General features: G+C 35.5%; 1 protein-coding gene across 1 annotated transcript; it reads left to right on the top strand.

The window, feature by feature from the left end:
• Nucleotides 1-523: 523 nt before the first annotated feature.
• On the top strand, nucleotides 524-17,062 carry LOC128228107 (amidophosphoribosyltransferase-like). The gene is given in 13 exon segments (XM_052939214.1): nucleotides 524-562; nucleotides 6,840-7,034; nucleotides 7,604-7,740; nucleotides 8,471-8,604; nucleotides 10,389-10,501; nucleotides 11,600-11,742; nucleotides 11,931-12,038; nucleotides 13,352-13,480; nucleotides 13,879-14,006; nucleotides 14,324-14,545; nucleotides 15,116-15,134; nucleotides 15,137-15,235; nucleotides 15,672-17,062. Coding segments are annotated over 12 exon segments (1,554 nt in total). The 5' UTR covers nucleotides 524-562; nucleotides 6,840-6,852; the 3' UTR covers nucleotides 15,812-17,062.
• Nucleotides 17,063-17,467: the final 405 nt, after the last annotated feature.

Raw genomic sequence — 17,467 nt, 5'->3', positions numbered from 1 at the left:
ATACATATGTAGACTTCCCTTTAGCTCTACATTCAGTGAAGTCCCTGGCACCGGGAAACATTTCCGAATTGGTGAGGGTGAGAAAGATATGCCACGTCATGCTCGACTGAAGTTATGAATGTTTAGATTCACACGTCTCGATTCTTCTTATCTGTTACCGATTTGTTGTAATAAATCAGCAAGGTGATTTGTCAAGTTAAAACTTGTGTGCTACGAAAATAATCTTATTTAGAGATGCATAGCGACTTTTGATCCCAATGCGACGTCATAGTAGCCTGCATAACTAAAAGGGGCGTTCACTGTAGTACCTGATCTTGTGAAAGCATTTGAACTGTACACCTGGTTCAAAAAACAAAGGCCAAGCGAACTTCTTGTGTGTGTCTTATCGATACAATCATGATTTAACATTTAAGGACTGAACTGGCGCGTAAGAGCGATCACAGGTCGGTAAACATATATTGTTGAATTTAACCGTTTGCGGATTTTACAATAGTGTTTTTTTTCATGCACTGATTTGAGCGCGACCAAACGTAAACAAACTCATGCCGGTTTGTCGAATGTGGTATTATTTATGATATTTAAAGTTATTGTTATTTACAGCTTAATGTAATATAATGTAATATAATAATAAAACACTCAAATGTATAATATAATTTCTTTTTATCACCGTTAAGTTAAGTAAATAGTAAATATATCTTTATTGCCATTTCTCCAGCAGCTGAGAATCACAAGTGAAGTAAGTGACATGAGAAAGGGAGATAACTCATTATGACAGTTCAGTCAAACCTGGTTAAAGGTCCACCTGTTTTAATATGCCAGTTGAATTATCCGGCCACTCCGAATTCCTCCTGTACGTTTTTACTATACAAAATGAAATGCGTCCGACTGTCTAACCACTGTGGTGAGAAATGTTTGATCCCATGAAGCTCAAGTGAAATAAAGAGTGTGCCTGAACGGGGATTTGAACCTTGTATCTTTGGCCACACAGTTTTAATCTCATCCACATCGCTATAAAAGCTTGTGCCACAACCAGGCTGTTGGAAGTGCCATATACGGCTGACACATCACTCATCCATCCTTGACCTATTTGGGACCGGAACCCCATTAATCTAAATGTACCGACCTGTACCGGTTCCGTTATCGCCTCATTACATTCAGGGGCTACCCAATTACTTCTGACACCATTAAAGTGAAAGAAAGAGTGTATAAGGGTGTGAACCCCATACCTTTCGACCTGACACCACAACCAACTCGCTATAACAGCTAGCTCCACACTGAGACTGTTGGAAGTACCCTATATTGCTGACGCAAAAAAGCAATATAAACACTTATTAACCTCAACTTATCCCATGTCATTTACACTTAGATTAATAAAATTTCAAATACACAGCTATAATTAGATACAGAAGTTTACTGAAAAATATTCGGAAGTTTCCTTCATCTAATCAAAATTCATATTACATCACACAATTGCCCACTTGTGTTTGATCAACAAGGAGTCATGTTAATGGCACATCGGCGAATATTTTGATCAGAATAAACACAATTTATGAATAGATATTTGAATAAAGATTATTTACTTCACAGTTTATTGTCAAATACCGAAAAAGAACACCGGATATTATGCACCAGTCAATTGTAACCACGGCCCACCCAGGTCAGGGGAATAGCGGGACTTTGACTTTCAGTTTAGTCAACCCTGGGTAAAATCTCCGCCCTGCGGGGACGAACAGTTTGTAAAATCCCCACCAAATGCCCTCGCACCCCAGGGACCATAGGTAAGGCCCATTTCCCACTATTTTTGGTGCGAGAACAAAACCACCACATTCATCGGCACTGCGGGGCCACCTGGAAGGTAAAAACACTGCCCATTTCCCCGGCTATCATCGGTATACCCCCGGACCTGGGGGGGGGGGGGCGTGGTTACAATTGCCTTGTGCATTATGAAATTACCATTTGTCAACTTTACATTGTCCCTTGAAGCGAGTTACGATTTGTATTTATTTCAATTTTAATATTCAAAGTGCAGGTTAACATTGTATTGTGTGTGATTTTCTTTTTAGTATTGCTGGACTTGATAATATTGTTGTCCCAGGATTTTTCATGCACTTAAGACACTTAAGACACTCAGGTGTGAAGCAAATGAAAATCGCTGCACTTGTTGATATATGTATATGTATTCTTGGACTGATTTTTGGATTAATATTTTTGTTTTTGCCATAAATAGCATACATGTATGTATGTATGTATGTTTAAACATGTATCTACTGTATTGTATTCATAATTTTGTCAAATATTTTATCAACATTTGTATGTAAAGTACTCCTTCATGTTTCGGCATAAAATAGTTTCCTCATAGGTAGGCAGGCTGGTCATGACCAGCATATGAACCCTATTTATGTAAGGCTAGGCTAACCTGTTCAGTCTTTGCCATGAAAGGCTAACATCTTCAGTCTTTGCTATGGAAGGCCATGCAACCTCTTATTTTTTCCAGTGATAGGCTTACCGGTACCTTTTCAGTGTTTGCCAACATAGGCTAACCTCTTCAGTCTTTGCCTCTTCTGTGTTTGCTATGACAGGCTAACCTCTTCAGTCTTTGCTATGACAAGCTAACCTTCAATGTTTGCTATGATAGGCTAACATCCACTGTTTGCTATGATAGGCTAACCTCTTCAGTCGTTGCTATGATAGGCTAACCTCCAGTGTTTGTCATGATAGGCTAAACTCCAGTGTTTGCCATGATAGGCTAACCTTCAGTGTTTGCTATGATAGGCTAACCTCCAGTGTTTGCTATGATGCCCTAACCTCTAGTGTTTGCCATGATAGGCTAACCTCCAGTGTTTGCCATGATAGGCTGACCTCCAGTGTTTGCTATCAGTATGATAGGCTAACCTCCAGTGTTTGCCATGATAGGCTCACCTCCAGTGTTTGCTATGATAGGCTAACCTCCAGTGTTTGCCATGATAGGCTAACCTCCAGTGTTTGCTATCAGTATGATAGGCTAACCTCCAGTGTTTGCCATGATAGGCTCACCTCTAGTGTTTGCCATGATAGGCTAACCTCCAGTGTTTGCTATCAGTATAATAGGCTAACCTCCAGTGTTTGCCATGATAGGCTAACCTCCAGTGTTTGCTATCAGTATGATAGGCTAACCTCCAGTGTTTGCCATGATAGGCTCACCTCTAGTGTTTGCTATGATAGGCTACCCTACAGTGTTTGCTATGATAGGCTAACCTCTAGTGTTTGCCATGATAGGCTAACCTCCATTGTTTGCTATCAGTATGATAGGCTACCCTACAGTGTTTGCTATGATAGGCTAACCTCTAGTGTTTGCCATGATAGGCTAACCTCCATTGTTTGCTATCAGTGTGATAGGCTAACCTCCAGTGTTTGCTATGATATGCTAACCTTCAGTGTTTGCTATGATAGGCTAACCTCTTCAGTCTTTGTTATGATAGGCTAACCTCTTCAGACATTGCCTCTTCTGTGTTTACTATGACAGGCTAGCCATCAGTGTTTGACACCTATTGGCACATGAAAGGCTTGGGAAATGAGCTTGCTTCACTCACCCTTTCTGTCAAGATGTAGGACCATCACCAGATTAAGTTTAGAGCAGACAAAAACTTTTAGGTTCTCATATATTGGTTAACTAAAATGCATACATCACTATAAAGGGCATCACTGACTGACACATACATGTAGGTATGAAAAAATTGCGATAGGATTGGATCTTTAAAATTGCCATTGTATATACATTATATATATTTCACAGTTCAGGCTTATTCAGTAATTTCAACACATTTAAAAAGTAAGAAAAATAGTTCAGATTTAATGTAAAAATGGTAAGTAACTTGAAAGAGAACTTTTAATAGGACTTCAAGACAATTTTAAATGCCCATTATCTACCTGTACATAATTTAGTTGCATCATCAATTCTATTTAATATTTAATTTGTCCGATAATTGCTCTTTTTAAAGAAAATGTCATATTTTGACACTATTAAGGCCCAAAATACTCCCTTATTATCATATATACATGTCTCTCTAGATAAGTATATAATATTATATATATATATATAATATATATATATATATATATATATATATATATATATATATGTAGGAAAAAATAGTTCTGCTTTGCATGCTCCTTTTTTTTAAACTGAAAGAAATTCAAAATATGGCCAAACTCTTTTAAACTAAAATGAACAAAATAGATGTGGCCTTATTTTATTATGACTGAACTGTCATAATGAGTTATCTCCCTTATTAAGTTGACATGATCTCATACATGCATTACGGTAGCACATTTTACATAGGAAATGAAGACTTATATTCACCTATTACATGATGTACATGTTTATAATAATTCACATTTTCGTCGTATGTGTCAAAAGTATATATGCAACATAAGACTTAAAAGAATAAAAAGTGTGACAAAAATCCAGTTGTACTGACATTACATATTAGATTAGACCTATCACTAGTGCTGTAGATAATTTGACAAATTGAAACCTTTCTCATATTGAATTTAAATCACATTGATAACGAAAGTGTGAATTTTACATACATTTTTACATATTGCATACACCATTTTCGACAATAGTAATATTTAAAGAAATTATTTAACAAATTTGATTTGATTGTGCACGGGAGATAATTGCTATGGTCTTAACACTCTACCTGTATATCGAGTTATGTAACATCCGCCGCACTATACCTTTAACAATATATTGACATAGTTACAATATAATTTCTTAACATTATTAACTGCAGTTATCTAATAAAATGGAACAAATTTGTATATAAATGTGTATTGTCCAAACAATTTTGGTTACTGATAGCGAACATTACGTATTGTGCGATTTTTTGGGAGATAATCAATATGGTCATATCACCTGACCTATATATCGCGTTGTTTAACGTTTAATATACAGTATAGAAATAGACACCGCTATACCAATATGATGGAATATAATATATTTCTTAAATTGATTAGCTGTGATATCCTAATGAAATAGATTAAACTGCTATATTTATGTGCATTATCCAAACAAATGTATATAGCGTTACTGAACTACTTTATATGAAGAATAGATTGAAAACTTAAGGGACATAATCTTGTCAAAAAGCGAAATACAAGATTAGCCACCCGGTAAATCTAAAGATTTACGTTTACTTATGTATTTCCTCTATCCCAGATCTTGCCATCAATGACAAGATATGAGGAGGAACAATTAGATAACAGCAGTTTCGCTTGTAAAATAAACATCTAGATATACATATATTTGAGCTGTAAAAAATATTATATTATATAGGATGTATCACACATTTACATGGCTGAAATTGAAGAAATATCACATATTCATATGACTAACATATATTGATAACACAACAGATGGGAAACAAAATTACTTTACAAAATGATGTCATAAGGGAAAATTGCATGATGTTTTTATGTATCTTAAAATGTCTGTAACATAATTAAATTTAGCCTTTTTTAGGTGCTTTAACATCTTAATTTACAGTTAAATATTCACACACTGTATTACACTGTTAAATTGTGGACTGTTTGGTCAGCTTTTGTGGATTATCACAGTTTTGTGACTTGTTTGTTGCACTCAGTCTCCTAAACAGAGTTCAAGGTTTTAGATTGCTGGTTTATGACAAGATTTTGAGTCTATAAAACTTGAAGAGTCTGATCTACATGTAGCATTCATTTCTTGCAAGTGAGTTAGTGAAGCACAGATGTAGACTACATGTATACTACATTGTCTATAGTTACATTAATTTCATTGATTTTAGGATAACTTTTTCTTTCATTTGTTACCATAAAGAGTAGGTTATCATTGTTAAAGTTAGATGATATTACTTAATAAGAAGATTATGATTTAGAAACATGCTTAAATATGTTCAGGTGTTAGCATAAAGTCAAGCTACTGCATTTTTTGTGTTAAATAAGAAACTGGAATATTAAAAAGGTGAGATTTCGTTGACTGTTAATTCAGCAAATAATATCTTGAATATAAACAATTGTATTTATATATGGTATATTTTTTTTCTGTGACTGTATCGTTACATTTTCGCTTTCATTATAGGGGCTTCAAATATGAGATTTTTGAAAGATTTGAATTTGTTATTCTGGCACTATTACAAATGTTGCATTTTTTCCACAAGATCTTGGAATAATGCATTTACCTTAAAAAATGCACATACCCAATATACTTATATATGTATGTCTGGGCCAGTTTTCATAAAAATATCTTAAGTCATTTTCCTAGGTTGAGTATCTCACTTATCATTTGATGTCATAACTTTATACTATTTGATTTACTTTATTTTCATTGATTATATTGTATTCTCATTTTTTATTTTAAAACAGTTATTGTTTTCTTTTAATTTGACTATGAAAGTGTAAAGAAATATGACTTTGTTAAGAAATGACCCAATATCTTTATGACCTGGCCAAGGGTAATATTCATTAAACATCAAGGGATTAGTATTCATTAAACATCTTAAGTTATTTCTTAACTAAAGTAAATTTCCTAAAAATTTGTTGTCAATTAAAACAAAATATTAGTGATTTTTTATTGTAGAAGTCTGTTTTTTTAATTAAAGAATAAAAATGAAGTATTTGAGATATTATGAAGCAATTATATCTTATGATAACTGAAATACTTAACTTAAGAAATTGACTTAAGTTAGAACATGACTTGAGATGTTTTATGCGTACCGACCCTGTACTTGAGTGATTGTATCATTCTAGTTGTGTTGAAAATGCAAACAGTAGACAACCTTATGAGCTGCTGATATTATAACATGTACATTGTTTTACTTCAGATAAACAGTCATCATGGCAGAAAGTGCCCCTGCTGAACATTCTGGCAGTTCCAACATGACCCATATTGCACCACTGGAGGATTCTGGGATGCGGGATGCATGTGGGGTTTTCGGGTGTGTGGCCGCCAACTCTTGGCCGACACAACTAGACATACCACAAATTATCTCCCTTGGGCTTGTTGGGCTACAACACAGGTAAAAATACATTATTTTGTTGTAGGCTGTGACTAGATATTTTTGTCAAAATTGTCATCAAAGTGAAGTATTCTGATCAAAATATCTTTTTTAAAATGTATTTTTATTGTTAAACTACTACAAAATGGTAGCGTTTTTAGTTTGTTTTTCCTTAAAAAAATGGCTGGCTTTTGTGATAGTCTTCCTGTCAGCGATGGCAACATTGTGCAAATTTTTCAACCTTGGCCATAACTCATAAACAGTTTAAAAAATTCTAATGAAATTTGGACTAAATGTTGCCCGAAACGATACACACATGTATAGCAAGGTACATAACTAAAGCTTTGATAACTATTGAGTTATGCCTCTTGTTTGACTGACTAACCAAGATGAGGTGACTGGTGGTGTTACTCCGCAGCAATCTGTGAAGCTTTCATTGAGTTTAGGACTGTTGCTATTATTTCACTTCCATTCTAACCTTTTATAGGGCAGTTAATTATAAAGTACAACACAATTATGATTTTCGTAAGTACAAAGAATTCATATCTAAAAACATACAATCCTTTCATGGTCACAAAACTCTTCTTCAGGGGCCAAGAAAGTGGAGGGATGGTGACATCTATGGGCACGGAGGGAGCAAGATACAAGCAGAAGAAAGCTTCTGGTTACATCAATGCCATTTTCAGTGATGACGATATGATCAAACTGAAAGGCAACCTCGGAATAGGTGGGCACTGCATAATGGATTGCTCTTTCACACACTATGTTCAATGTGGCTGTGATATATTTTTGTTTTACTTAACTGTTTATTAGGTATAAGCTGGGCACATCCCTGGTGCAGGATTAATTGTTTAGTTAATCAGAGATAATAAATAACTTACTTAGTATTTGCAGGAATGTCTCTTTACTAGCCTGCATGCATATATGAACTGCTAAATAACACACTAATGGTAATAAAAACAATTGATGCCTTAATGGTAATTTATAATGGGCGAGACATGAGCATAAACACTGAGACTGTTGGCAAAAGGCAAAATTTAAATAGCCATGACTGAGCTTGTTGAGATGTGGTATGGTTTAAGTGGTAATGTAGTATTCTGACTTACATCTAAGCACTGGCATAATATTCCACAGTACGTTAGCCTAGTTTATTTGTAAAATAGGTGATTACTTATAGCAGATTGGGATATTGACAGGAACTGGTTTTTGATATTGGATATTATATAATTAGAGTCATGAAAGATATTTCACCTAAAGGTCAATTTTGTCAATTTAGATCAAATTAAAATCTATCAAAAGTTCATATTTGTGTTCATTTGCTAGAAAAGCTGGTAGTAAATGCCAGTATAAAGAAGAAAAATGATAGAAAATTGAATCTTGTAAAAGCTAGGCACAAACTCACTTTAACTAACTCTGCATTTCATCATTATTTTATGCAGTTATATCTTTTCCAAAAGGTCACACCCGCTACTCCACAGTTGGAGGTTCTGATGTCACAAACATACAACCGTTTGTCGTGGAGACGTTACACGGGCTGATAGCAGTGGCGCACAACGGAGAACTGGTCAACTCTGCCTCTCTGAAACATAAGGTAGTTGGAGTATGTGATTGTAAATGTATGAATTGGATAGACTGGTTAAAACAAACATGCACATGGACTGGTTCACAGAATATCTATGTTTTGTTAATGGGACTAGACACCAGATGAAACAATTGCAAGAAAAAAGAGACTTGTCAAAACTTACATAAAATTGACATGCTTGTGTACAACGCATTGAATCTTACCGTATTATATCATGTATAGGACGCTATCATAGATAGGACGCAGGCAAAAAAATAGTTGAGAAAACGGGTAAAAACCCTTAATATATAAGATAGGACGCAGCAGAAAAATGTCAAAATCGGAGCCGAAAAATTGAGGTTGGTCAAGTATTTATAACATATATATTGAAGTAAAAAACAAACAAAAAATTGTATATGAGGCATATTTTGATAACTGTCTTGTGTATTTCGATAATTATCGTCGTATTTTGGTAATTTAGCGTACACAACAGTGATATATGTCTTGACATTTTGAGAACATTTACGCATATTATAAGACTTCTACAAATGCCGTAATAGTCCCGACTGACAGTCAACCGTTGCAATAGTCTCGACATGCCTTCTGAATGACAGTCAACAGTTGCAACCGTTGCAATCGCAACAAAACTGATGATTGTTTTGATAAGGCTTGTCGCTGTGCGGATTAAAGCATGTCGGCATAATTAAGTGTCGGTAATTAGCCTTGCCAGCGGAAGGCACATCGGGTAAAGTGCGAACAAACAACCATAAGGTATTACCATCACAATAGTTTGTTCTATTGATGTTTTTCTAATGACAGACAGCGGGTGTTTTTCACACCTTCGCACATTTGAAAAGATTTGATAGGGACAATAATGCTACTTTGCGTTATGCACATTCCTTAATCAATTTTTTAAAACAGTTACATACAAAATGTTTTGTAAAATATCGAAACATTAAAATCATAAACAACGATTAATTGATATTTACCTCCTTTCCCGATTTCCGTTACCGCTATAACTCAATCCAGTTAAAGTGCTGACTCACATCGAGATTTTGTGAGTAGCGTCCCTTTTATAAAAAAGTAAACACTCGTGTTTTTTTCAATTTATTTCTCAATAAATCATTTTAAAGTAAACATTCAATATATTTCTGCGTGTGTTCACTTGCGTGATTTTACCTATGTCAGTTGTTCTTTTCGGTGAGCAGTACAGATACTTACTATTACCGCGTTCTTCCCCGGTCCGATATTTTCGACCTGAAATGGACTTGGAAAAAAACAGATGAAATTCTAATAGCATAGAAAGGACGCAGGCAATTTTTAAGACGAGAATTGGGGGTAAAAAAGTGCGTCCTATGCATGATATAATACGGTACTTACTGATGTATCACATCGCTTATGAGTCATGCATCTTTCACAGTTTTTGTGCATTCTTCCAATTCAAATTTTATTGGGGTTGTCTGCCAGTACCACGAAAAATTCCAGTAAGTTTAAAAATAGTGTCAGTATATTTATCTGTACTCATAAACAGATATGATTTAAACTAGGAACCATTTCGCACTATTTTTAAACAGGGTAAGTCAGATGAGACAGGAACATTGTTACGATCATTCCTTTTATCATGTAAAATTGTGTTTTATCTGCCACCTTCTACCTGGCATTGACAACTCATGGCATGTGTTTGCTGACTTGTGGACCACCTGGTGTCTAGTCCCTTTAAGAGTGAAATGGTACCTTAATATTGACTTCTTTATATGTTTGAAATCACAATTTAACTTCATATTCAGATTTCTATAAACACTTGACTGTTACAGCTGTTGAAGCATGGCGTGGGGTTGTCGACAGGAAGTGACACTGAACTGATCATCCAGCTTCTTACCCACATGCCAGACTGCGGGGAACCAAATGGAGCCAACTGGGTCGGCAGGTCAGTAAGGAGGGGGTTAGTAGTGTGTTGTGGTTTGGAGAAACAAGGATTTAAAGTGCAAGTGTTATGTGAAATAGGCAGATGTGGGGCTTTCCAGCAGCTAAAAAAATCCAAACCAAATAAGCTTAAAATTTCTGAAAAAGTGTAAAAAAAATCTAAAAATGCCCCACTTTTTCATTTAAATTCTTTATTTTCACATTTATTTTCAAGTGACATGCATGTTCAGTTAAAGATCTGTTCCTTATTTATATGTCTAAACTGCATTTAACAATATGTTTAAGATAGAATAGCTCTGGTAGACATACTAAGACCTCAAAAGTATAAGAAAATTCATTGTGTCTCATGGATGTACCTAGGCATTCTCCAGAACATGTGGGCAAACAAATAAATTTTGGTTCCCTTGTGATGGAACTTTTTCATTTTCGGAGTATATGTTCAATGTTTTACAGGCAACATTGTACATTAACCAAATTTTGGCGTTCAGAATGTTTTTCAAAAGTTTTCTCCAAATTGTTCTTTCGATGAGGATACTACAAAAGAAATGCCTTCATATGTCAATGGCTCACTGAAATGTTGCTCTCCCAAGTAGGGCTTAGTGGTTCCTGGAACACCCCAATTGGTTTAGAAAGTAGTCCTAAAAATCTTTACTTTACCGTACTCCTAAAATTAAACCCCAGCTCACCCTGCTCTTAAATCACATGCCAGACTGCAGGGAACCAAATGGGGCCACCTTAGCTGGCAGGTCAGTGTAGGTGTGGCTTAGGGGAGTGGGGATTTAAGGGCAACAGTTGCCATACAGAAGGGATAAAAAAACTTAAACACAAGCTGCTTACACACACAAAGACTGAACAGGGCCAACAGGACCAGCAAATCAGGAATGGGCTGAAAAAAGGGGCTTAGTTGGGGTGAAGAAGAGGGTGTGGATTGCAGGATTGTGAGCTATCTGTTGTAAAGTTCAGTTTAAAGCCATGGAACTTCATTCTTTAAGCTGTCATGAGCATGAAATGACACCATATTATATTTTCTACCATCTTATTAGATAAGTGTTTATCAATATTGGGCATAAAACTAATTATTACACTATATTTTGAAATGCAGGATTCGTAAGATGATGAAGCAAACGCCCACCTCCTACTCCCTGGTGATCATGCATAATGACAAAATTTATGCCGTACGAGATCCCTACGGCAACAGACCCCTCTGTATCGGCAAACTGCTCACAGCTGCAAGCTTCTCAGGAGGTAATGAATTACATGACATTAAAGAAGGTTTGTTAAACATTCTTAATCTAAATGTATTGTTTATGTATATAATTAAATATGTTTATGTTATCATGCATAATAACTATGGCATCGGAAACAGCATAATGATCTCACCAATTATTTATAACTACCAGAATATAAGTTAACATTGTGACTATTTGTTGCAGGGAGTATGTTACAGAATGGTGAGGACTCCTGTGATGGTTATGTTGTCTCTTCGGAATCCTGCTCCTTTGGCGCCATTGGAGCAAAACTGTACAGGGAGGTTCTGCCTGGTATGTTGTTTTGAAGACTGTTTGTGTTTTCATTGGGAGTGCATAATGAGCACTACATATATAATAAAAGCACCTGTTAAGAATAATATTGTAAGGAATTTCATTGCTAACATTACAATTCTAGGTGGTATATACCCGCTAGGTCTAATCACATTTTCAATGTGAATGATGCATATTGTGACAAATTAACATTTTTATACGCCCGAAGGGTCGTATTATGTTATGGCCTCCATCGTCTGTCTGTCCGTCTGTCTGTCCGTCTGTCCGTCCATTAGCAATTCCATGTCCGGGCCATAACTTGGTAACTAATAAAGCGATTTTCAAATAACTTTATACAAATCATCACTACATTAAAAGGATGTGTCGCGCGCAATTTCCAGGTCCATACCTCAAAGACTAGAATCACCATGGGGGTGCGTTAGCAAATCCGTGTCTGGGCCACAACTTGGTCACTAATAAAGTCATTTTCAAATAACTTTATACAAAGCATCATTACATTGAAAGGATGTGTCGCGCGCAATTTCCAGGTCCATACCTCAAACACTAGAATCACCATGGGGGGGGGACGTTAGCAATTCCATGTCCAGGCCATAACTGGGTTACTACTAAAGCAATTTTCAAATAACTTTATACAAATCATCTCTACATTAAAAGGATTTGTCAAGCATGCTTTCCAGGTCCGTACCTCAAAGGCTAATTTCACTGGGGGCGTTAGCAATTCTGTGTCCAGGCCACAACTTTGTGTTACTACTAATAAAGGAATTTTTAGAAAACGTGTCCTAGCCACAACTTTGTAACCAATAAAGCAATTTTTAGATAACTTTATACAAATTATTGCTACATTAAAAGGATGTGTTGTGAGCACTTTCCAAGTCCTGCTACTTTTAAACTTGTATTCTCAGATTTTCTAAGGAAGTTTCAGATATTCTATTTTTTTTATAAAAATATTTCATTTCATAAAATCTGATTCCATATTAGAACATCCTTCATTGCACTACTTACCAGTATGTATGTTGTTTTACAATTATTCTATTTGTAAAAAATACTGTTGAACAAAGGTTTTTATTAGCACTGCTAACTTAAGTATCATTAAAGTTTCAATATTGGAAGTTTAAGCCTTTGTTGTAAACACTTCACACCTAGTAAGCAGTATACTAGCATAACCTAAATGTTTATTAAAGACCTCAAGCCGAATCTTCTTCGGGCGTATAATGCTCTGTTTCGCGGTGCTCTTGTTGTCTTTGATTCACTAAAAATGAAATATGTCTAACACTTGCATGTATGTACAATATTTCTCAATATGCCATTTCCAGGAGAGATTGTGGAACTGAGCAAAGATGGCATCAAGTCTCAGAGTATTGTGGCCAGACCGGAGGCCAAACTGCCCGCATTCTGTATATTTGAGTATGTCTACTTTGCCAGACCAGACTCAATATTCGAAGGTAAACAGTGTGACTTTGTTCATAGTGCTTCATTGCTCCTCCAGTTGTTAGAGATACTGACTTTAAATATTTGCCCAGACACAAGTCCTATGGTATCGCCTTTATGTACATTAAATTGAGTATGAAGGATCAGTGCCTTGTTACCCAAGACTGATTGCAGATTATTTTTTCTCTTCTTGTTAGATACTAGTATTGTTCAATATGTTGCTTTGAACCGAGTTCTGAGTGTGATTTTAATGGTATCTCACTTTTTGAGGTCAGGTGGTTTACCGGGTTTCTGATGGAAATGTAGAAGTCAATTGAATTCGAAATATTCTGCAATGGGTGACCTTGAAAACCATGATTTTCTACATAGAAATATGTAATCAAAATATTTTATGTTTATTCTACCCCTTCAGGTCAGATGGTTTATGAGGTGCGACGAAGGTGTGGACGCCAGCTGGCCTTGGAATCCCCGGCCCAGGTTGACCTTGTCAGCACAGTACCAGAGTCAGCCACCCCTGCGGCTATTGCATATGCTGATGCTGTAAGACATTTGTCTTAATGCTTGCTTTACTCAAAATTGTGCATTTTGAATCTAACCATTGCCTTTATAAAAAAATATCAATAACATGTAAAAGTACATGTAACTTCAGCCATTGCCCCATAACTCAAAGTAGTTCATTTGAGCTACAGCTGAACTGGTTTATTTCGGTAGTTTATTTTTTATTTAGAAAAAGCTGTGATGTTAAATATGAATATTTGATTCGAAAGTAAATCGGTGGATGTTTTAAAGGATAATATAAACAACTACAAAAAGCATTAAACAAACTTAATATGATATTTAATAATTCTATCATTCAGCTGGGTATACCATATGGTGAAGTTCTGTGCAAGAATCGTTATGTTGGTCGCACATTTATCCAACCCAGCATGAGGCTGCGTAAACTTGGGGTCGCCAAAAAGTTTGGGCTGCTGACTGGAAACTTCCAGAACAAGCGTGTTGTCCTGGTGGATGATTCCATTGTCAGGGGAAACACCATGAAACCAGTCATACAGATGCTTAAGAATGCAGGGGCGAAAGAGGTATGTTTTATTTGCATACTTGAATCTTGATTTGAGGTCTTAAAATATTAATTTGAAAAGCATCCACCGATACATATATATCCATGACTTAATGTGACTATGGTTGGGTGTAGGTATGGTCAAGAACCCTGGACACAGGTTTATTTCAAGCTCAATTTCATTGTATCACACTTTAACTACTTATGAAAAATTACCAACTTAAATAATACGCTTAATATTATTCATTTTTATTATTCTGTTGCATTGAAAGCCTTTTTATTTTGTGAGAGGTATATTTGATTTACATGATATTAGTTTTTCTTACACTCTTGTGTACTTTGGGGATATAAGAGAAGAGAATAGTTGATTGAAAGATTTTGCGATTGTTCATTTGTATATATTTCTAAGAACATAATTACCATAATTTGTGTTTCTTTTTTTTAGCTAAGGTGAAGTGCATGTTGCACCTTCCCTGATCAGACATCCTTGGTACATCAACATTCCCACCAAGGTTCAGCTGGTAGCCAACAGTGTTAAAATTGTGCTACTTAAACTGTAAATAATTAAAACTGTTTTTTCATTCCATCTCAGGTTCATGTGCGTGTGGCTTCTCCCCTGTCAAACACCCGTGCTATATGGGTATCAACATTCCCACCAAGGAAGAGCTGGTTGCCAATAGGGTCAAAATGGACAAGATCGCCAACCACTTTGGTAGGCAACCATGCAATTTCCATGATATGAATATAGAAACTAATTATTAAAATCAACATTTTTATGTTAATTGAACTAGGGCATTTCCCACTTGGATAAGGTATTGGATTTTACATCACTTTCAATTTGCATAATCTGCATGAAAATCCGGGCAAGTACAACAAAGGGCTTTTCCATTATAACCCCCGGGGGAAGGCACTTTAAAATTATACCACCTGCCTACAGAAGCAAATTTACCCTGTTTGGGTCCAAATTAGTGAAAAGACCCCCACCCATATAGTAGTACTAAGTAAATAATTGCCTTCCCCCTGTGGGTAATATGTTGTACTGGAATAGCCCAAAGCACAAATTATTATGATTATTAAAACACAAGAATTTCATCATACATGTATATAGAATCTTTGACATTTGCTGATCAATATTGAACAATTTCCAGGTGCGGACTCACTCAAGTACCTGTCAGTTGAAGGACTGGTCAAGGCAACACAGGAGGGAATAACACGGACAGACAATCAGCCAGTTGGTCATTGTGTGGCCTGCTTGACGGGGACATACCCGGTCAAACTAGACTGGTAGAATACTTGCGCAGCTTAAAGATATTGAAACTCGGACTTAGCCAAAACATTAACAACAGTAATGTTATTGGAGTGTAAGTCTAATGTGACATTAAAGATAGTGCAATGGAGGAAGATTAATACCTTTAGAGGGTATGTTGGTGGAGAATTAGAATGTCTGACCCTATGCCATAGGGCCTATGGCATTTGTAGAGCCGGTTTTTAATATTTCCAAAATATTGACTACTAGTAAAACGCATGCTGAAGGGTTGTTGTTGTTGTTTTCTGATCTGATCAGCATTCACAAGTTTAAAACTTGGAATCTGTTGTTGTAATATGTGCGCCAAGAGACAATCCTTTCGATGTGTTCATTATATTTCTTTATAAGATATTGAAATCAATGAAATCAAGCATGAATGTGTAATATATTTTGAAATACCTATTTTTCCACATATTAATGTGTTACTGTGTGATATTTAAGACAAATCTCATCATGTGCCATGTAACTTTGTAGATACATAGATATGAAATATCTGGCCAGTTCTTTCAACATGTAATCGTGTACATACAAAGTTTGTTAGTAATTGTTCTTGTTAATTATTACAGATATTATTTTATATTACAATGTAAAGTTTGTTTGCATTCTCCACTCAAGTCTGAATTGACAACATGTAGCATCTCCATAATGCACGACAGTCATTTATTAAGAACTGATCAATACATTCATTGCAATTCATTAAGTGAATAGGAGTACTGTATGTAGGTTTGCATGTGTCATAACCAGAAAATTTAAGAACCAGGTTCCTAATCATCACCTGCAAGTACCTATATACAGTCAAAACCCGTTAACTTCATATCCTAGGGACCAGCATAAATATGGAGAGATTCACAAATATTGTTTGAAGCCGGAATGCTTTCAAAGAGTAAAACAGAATTTGTCCTTAACATTCAGTTTGAGCCAAGCCAGTTGAAGCCAACGGGGTTCGTCTGTACACATTTTACACAGCAGAATAAGCACAACATTGCATAGAACATACACATTTCCCTATTTAAAAGAACTCAAAAGTAACCTAGCTTATTTCAAAACAAGTACAGTGGGGATTTATTTTTATCATTTGTCAAAGGGGGGAACATCATATATATGTTAGCACATGGGGAGATGCATCCCTTTCATCAACATCGACAAGTAGAAGGCAGCGATAATGATACTCAATGATAAAATGATCTCATGAATAATTTTGGATGAATATGTTATTTTTTTTAAAAATAAACATTTCAGTGAATGTAATTTCTTTATTCAGTTATATCCCCAAATTTAAATTTGGCCCAGACTGATATCCTGTGCATGTGAACCTCTGGCCATACCAGACAGGGAGAGTTTGGATGGTAGACTTACGTTTGTAGTATTATATGATTTCCAGGGATGTATAGTTTATGTTACATTGAAATACAGGAATAACCAGTTATCAAATCTTTAAAGCATTTAGTGTGCGCAAACTTTAATATATTGCAATAAACTGATTATAATTAGGGAGTAGAAAAATTACAATCACAAGCACCATCAGCGAATGTCAACCATTTTGAATATACACAAAGCATAACTAAACCATTATTTTATAGCCAGAGTAACAATTCTTGCTCTATAATCATAATGTAAATTATTATTATCAAAATGTGC

Source organism: Mya arenaria, chromosome 3 (genome assembly GCF_026914265.1).
Source record: "Mya arenaria isolate MELC-2E11 chromosome 3, ASM2691426v1".
Classification (NCBI taxonomy): Eukaryota; Metazoa; Mollusca; class Bivalvia; order Myida; family Myidae; genus Mya; species Mya arenaria.
The sequence above is the reverse complement of the archived record's forward strand: the minus strand, read 5'-3'. Positions and strand labels throughout refer to the sequence as shown.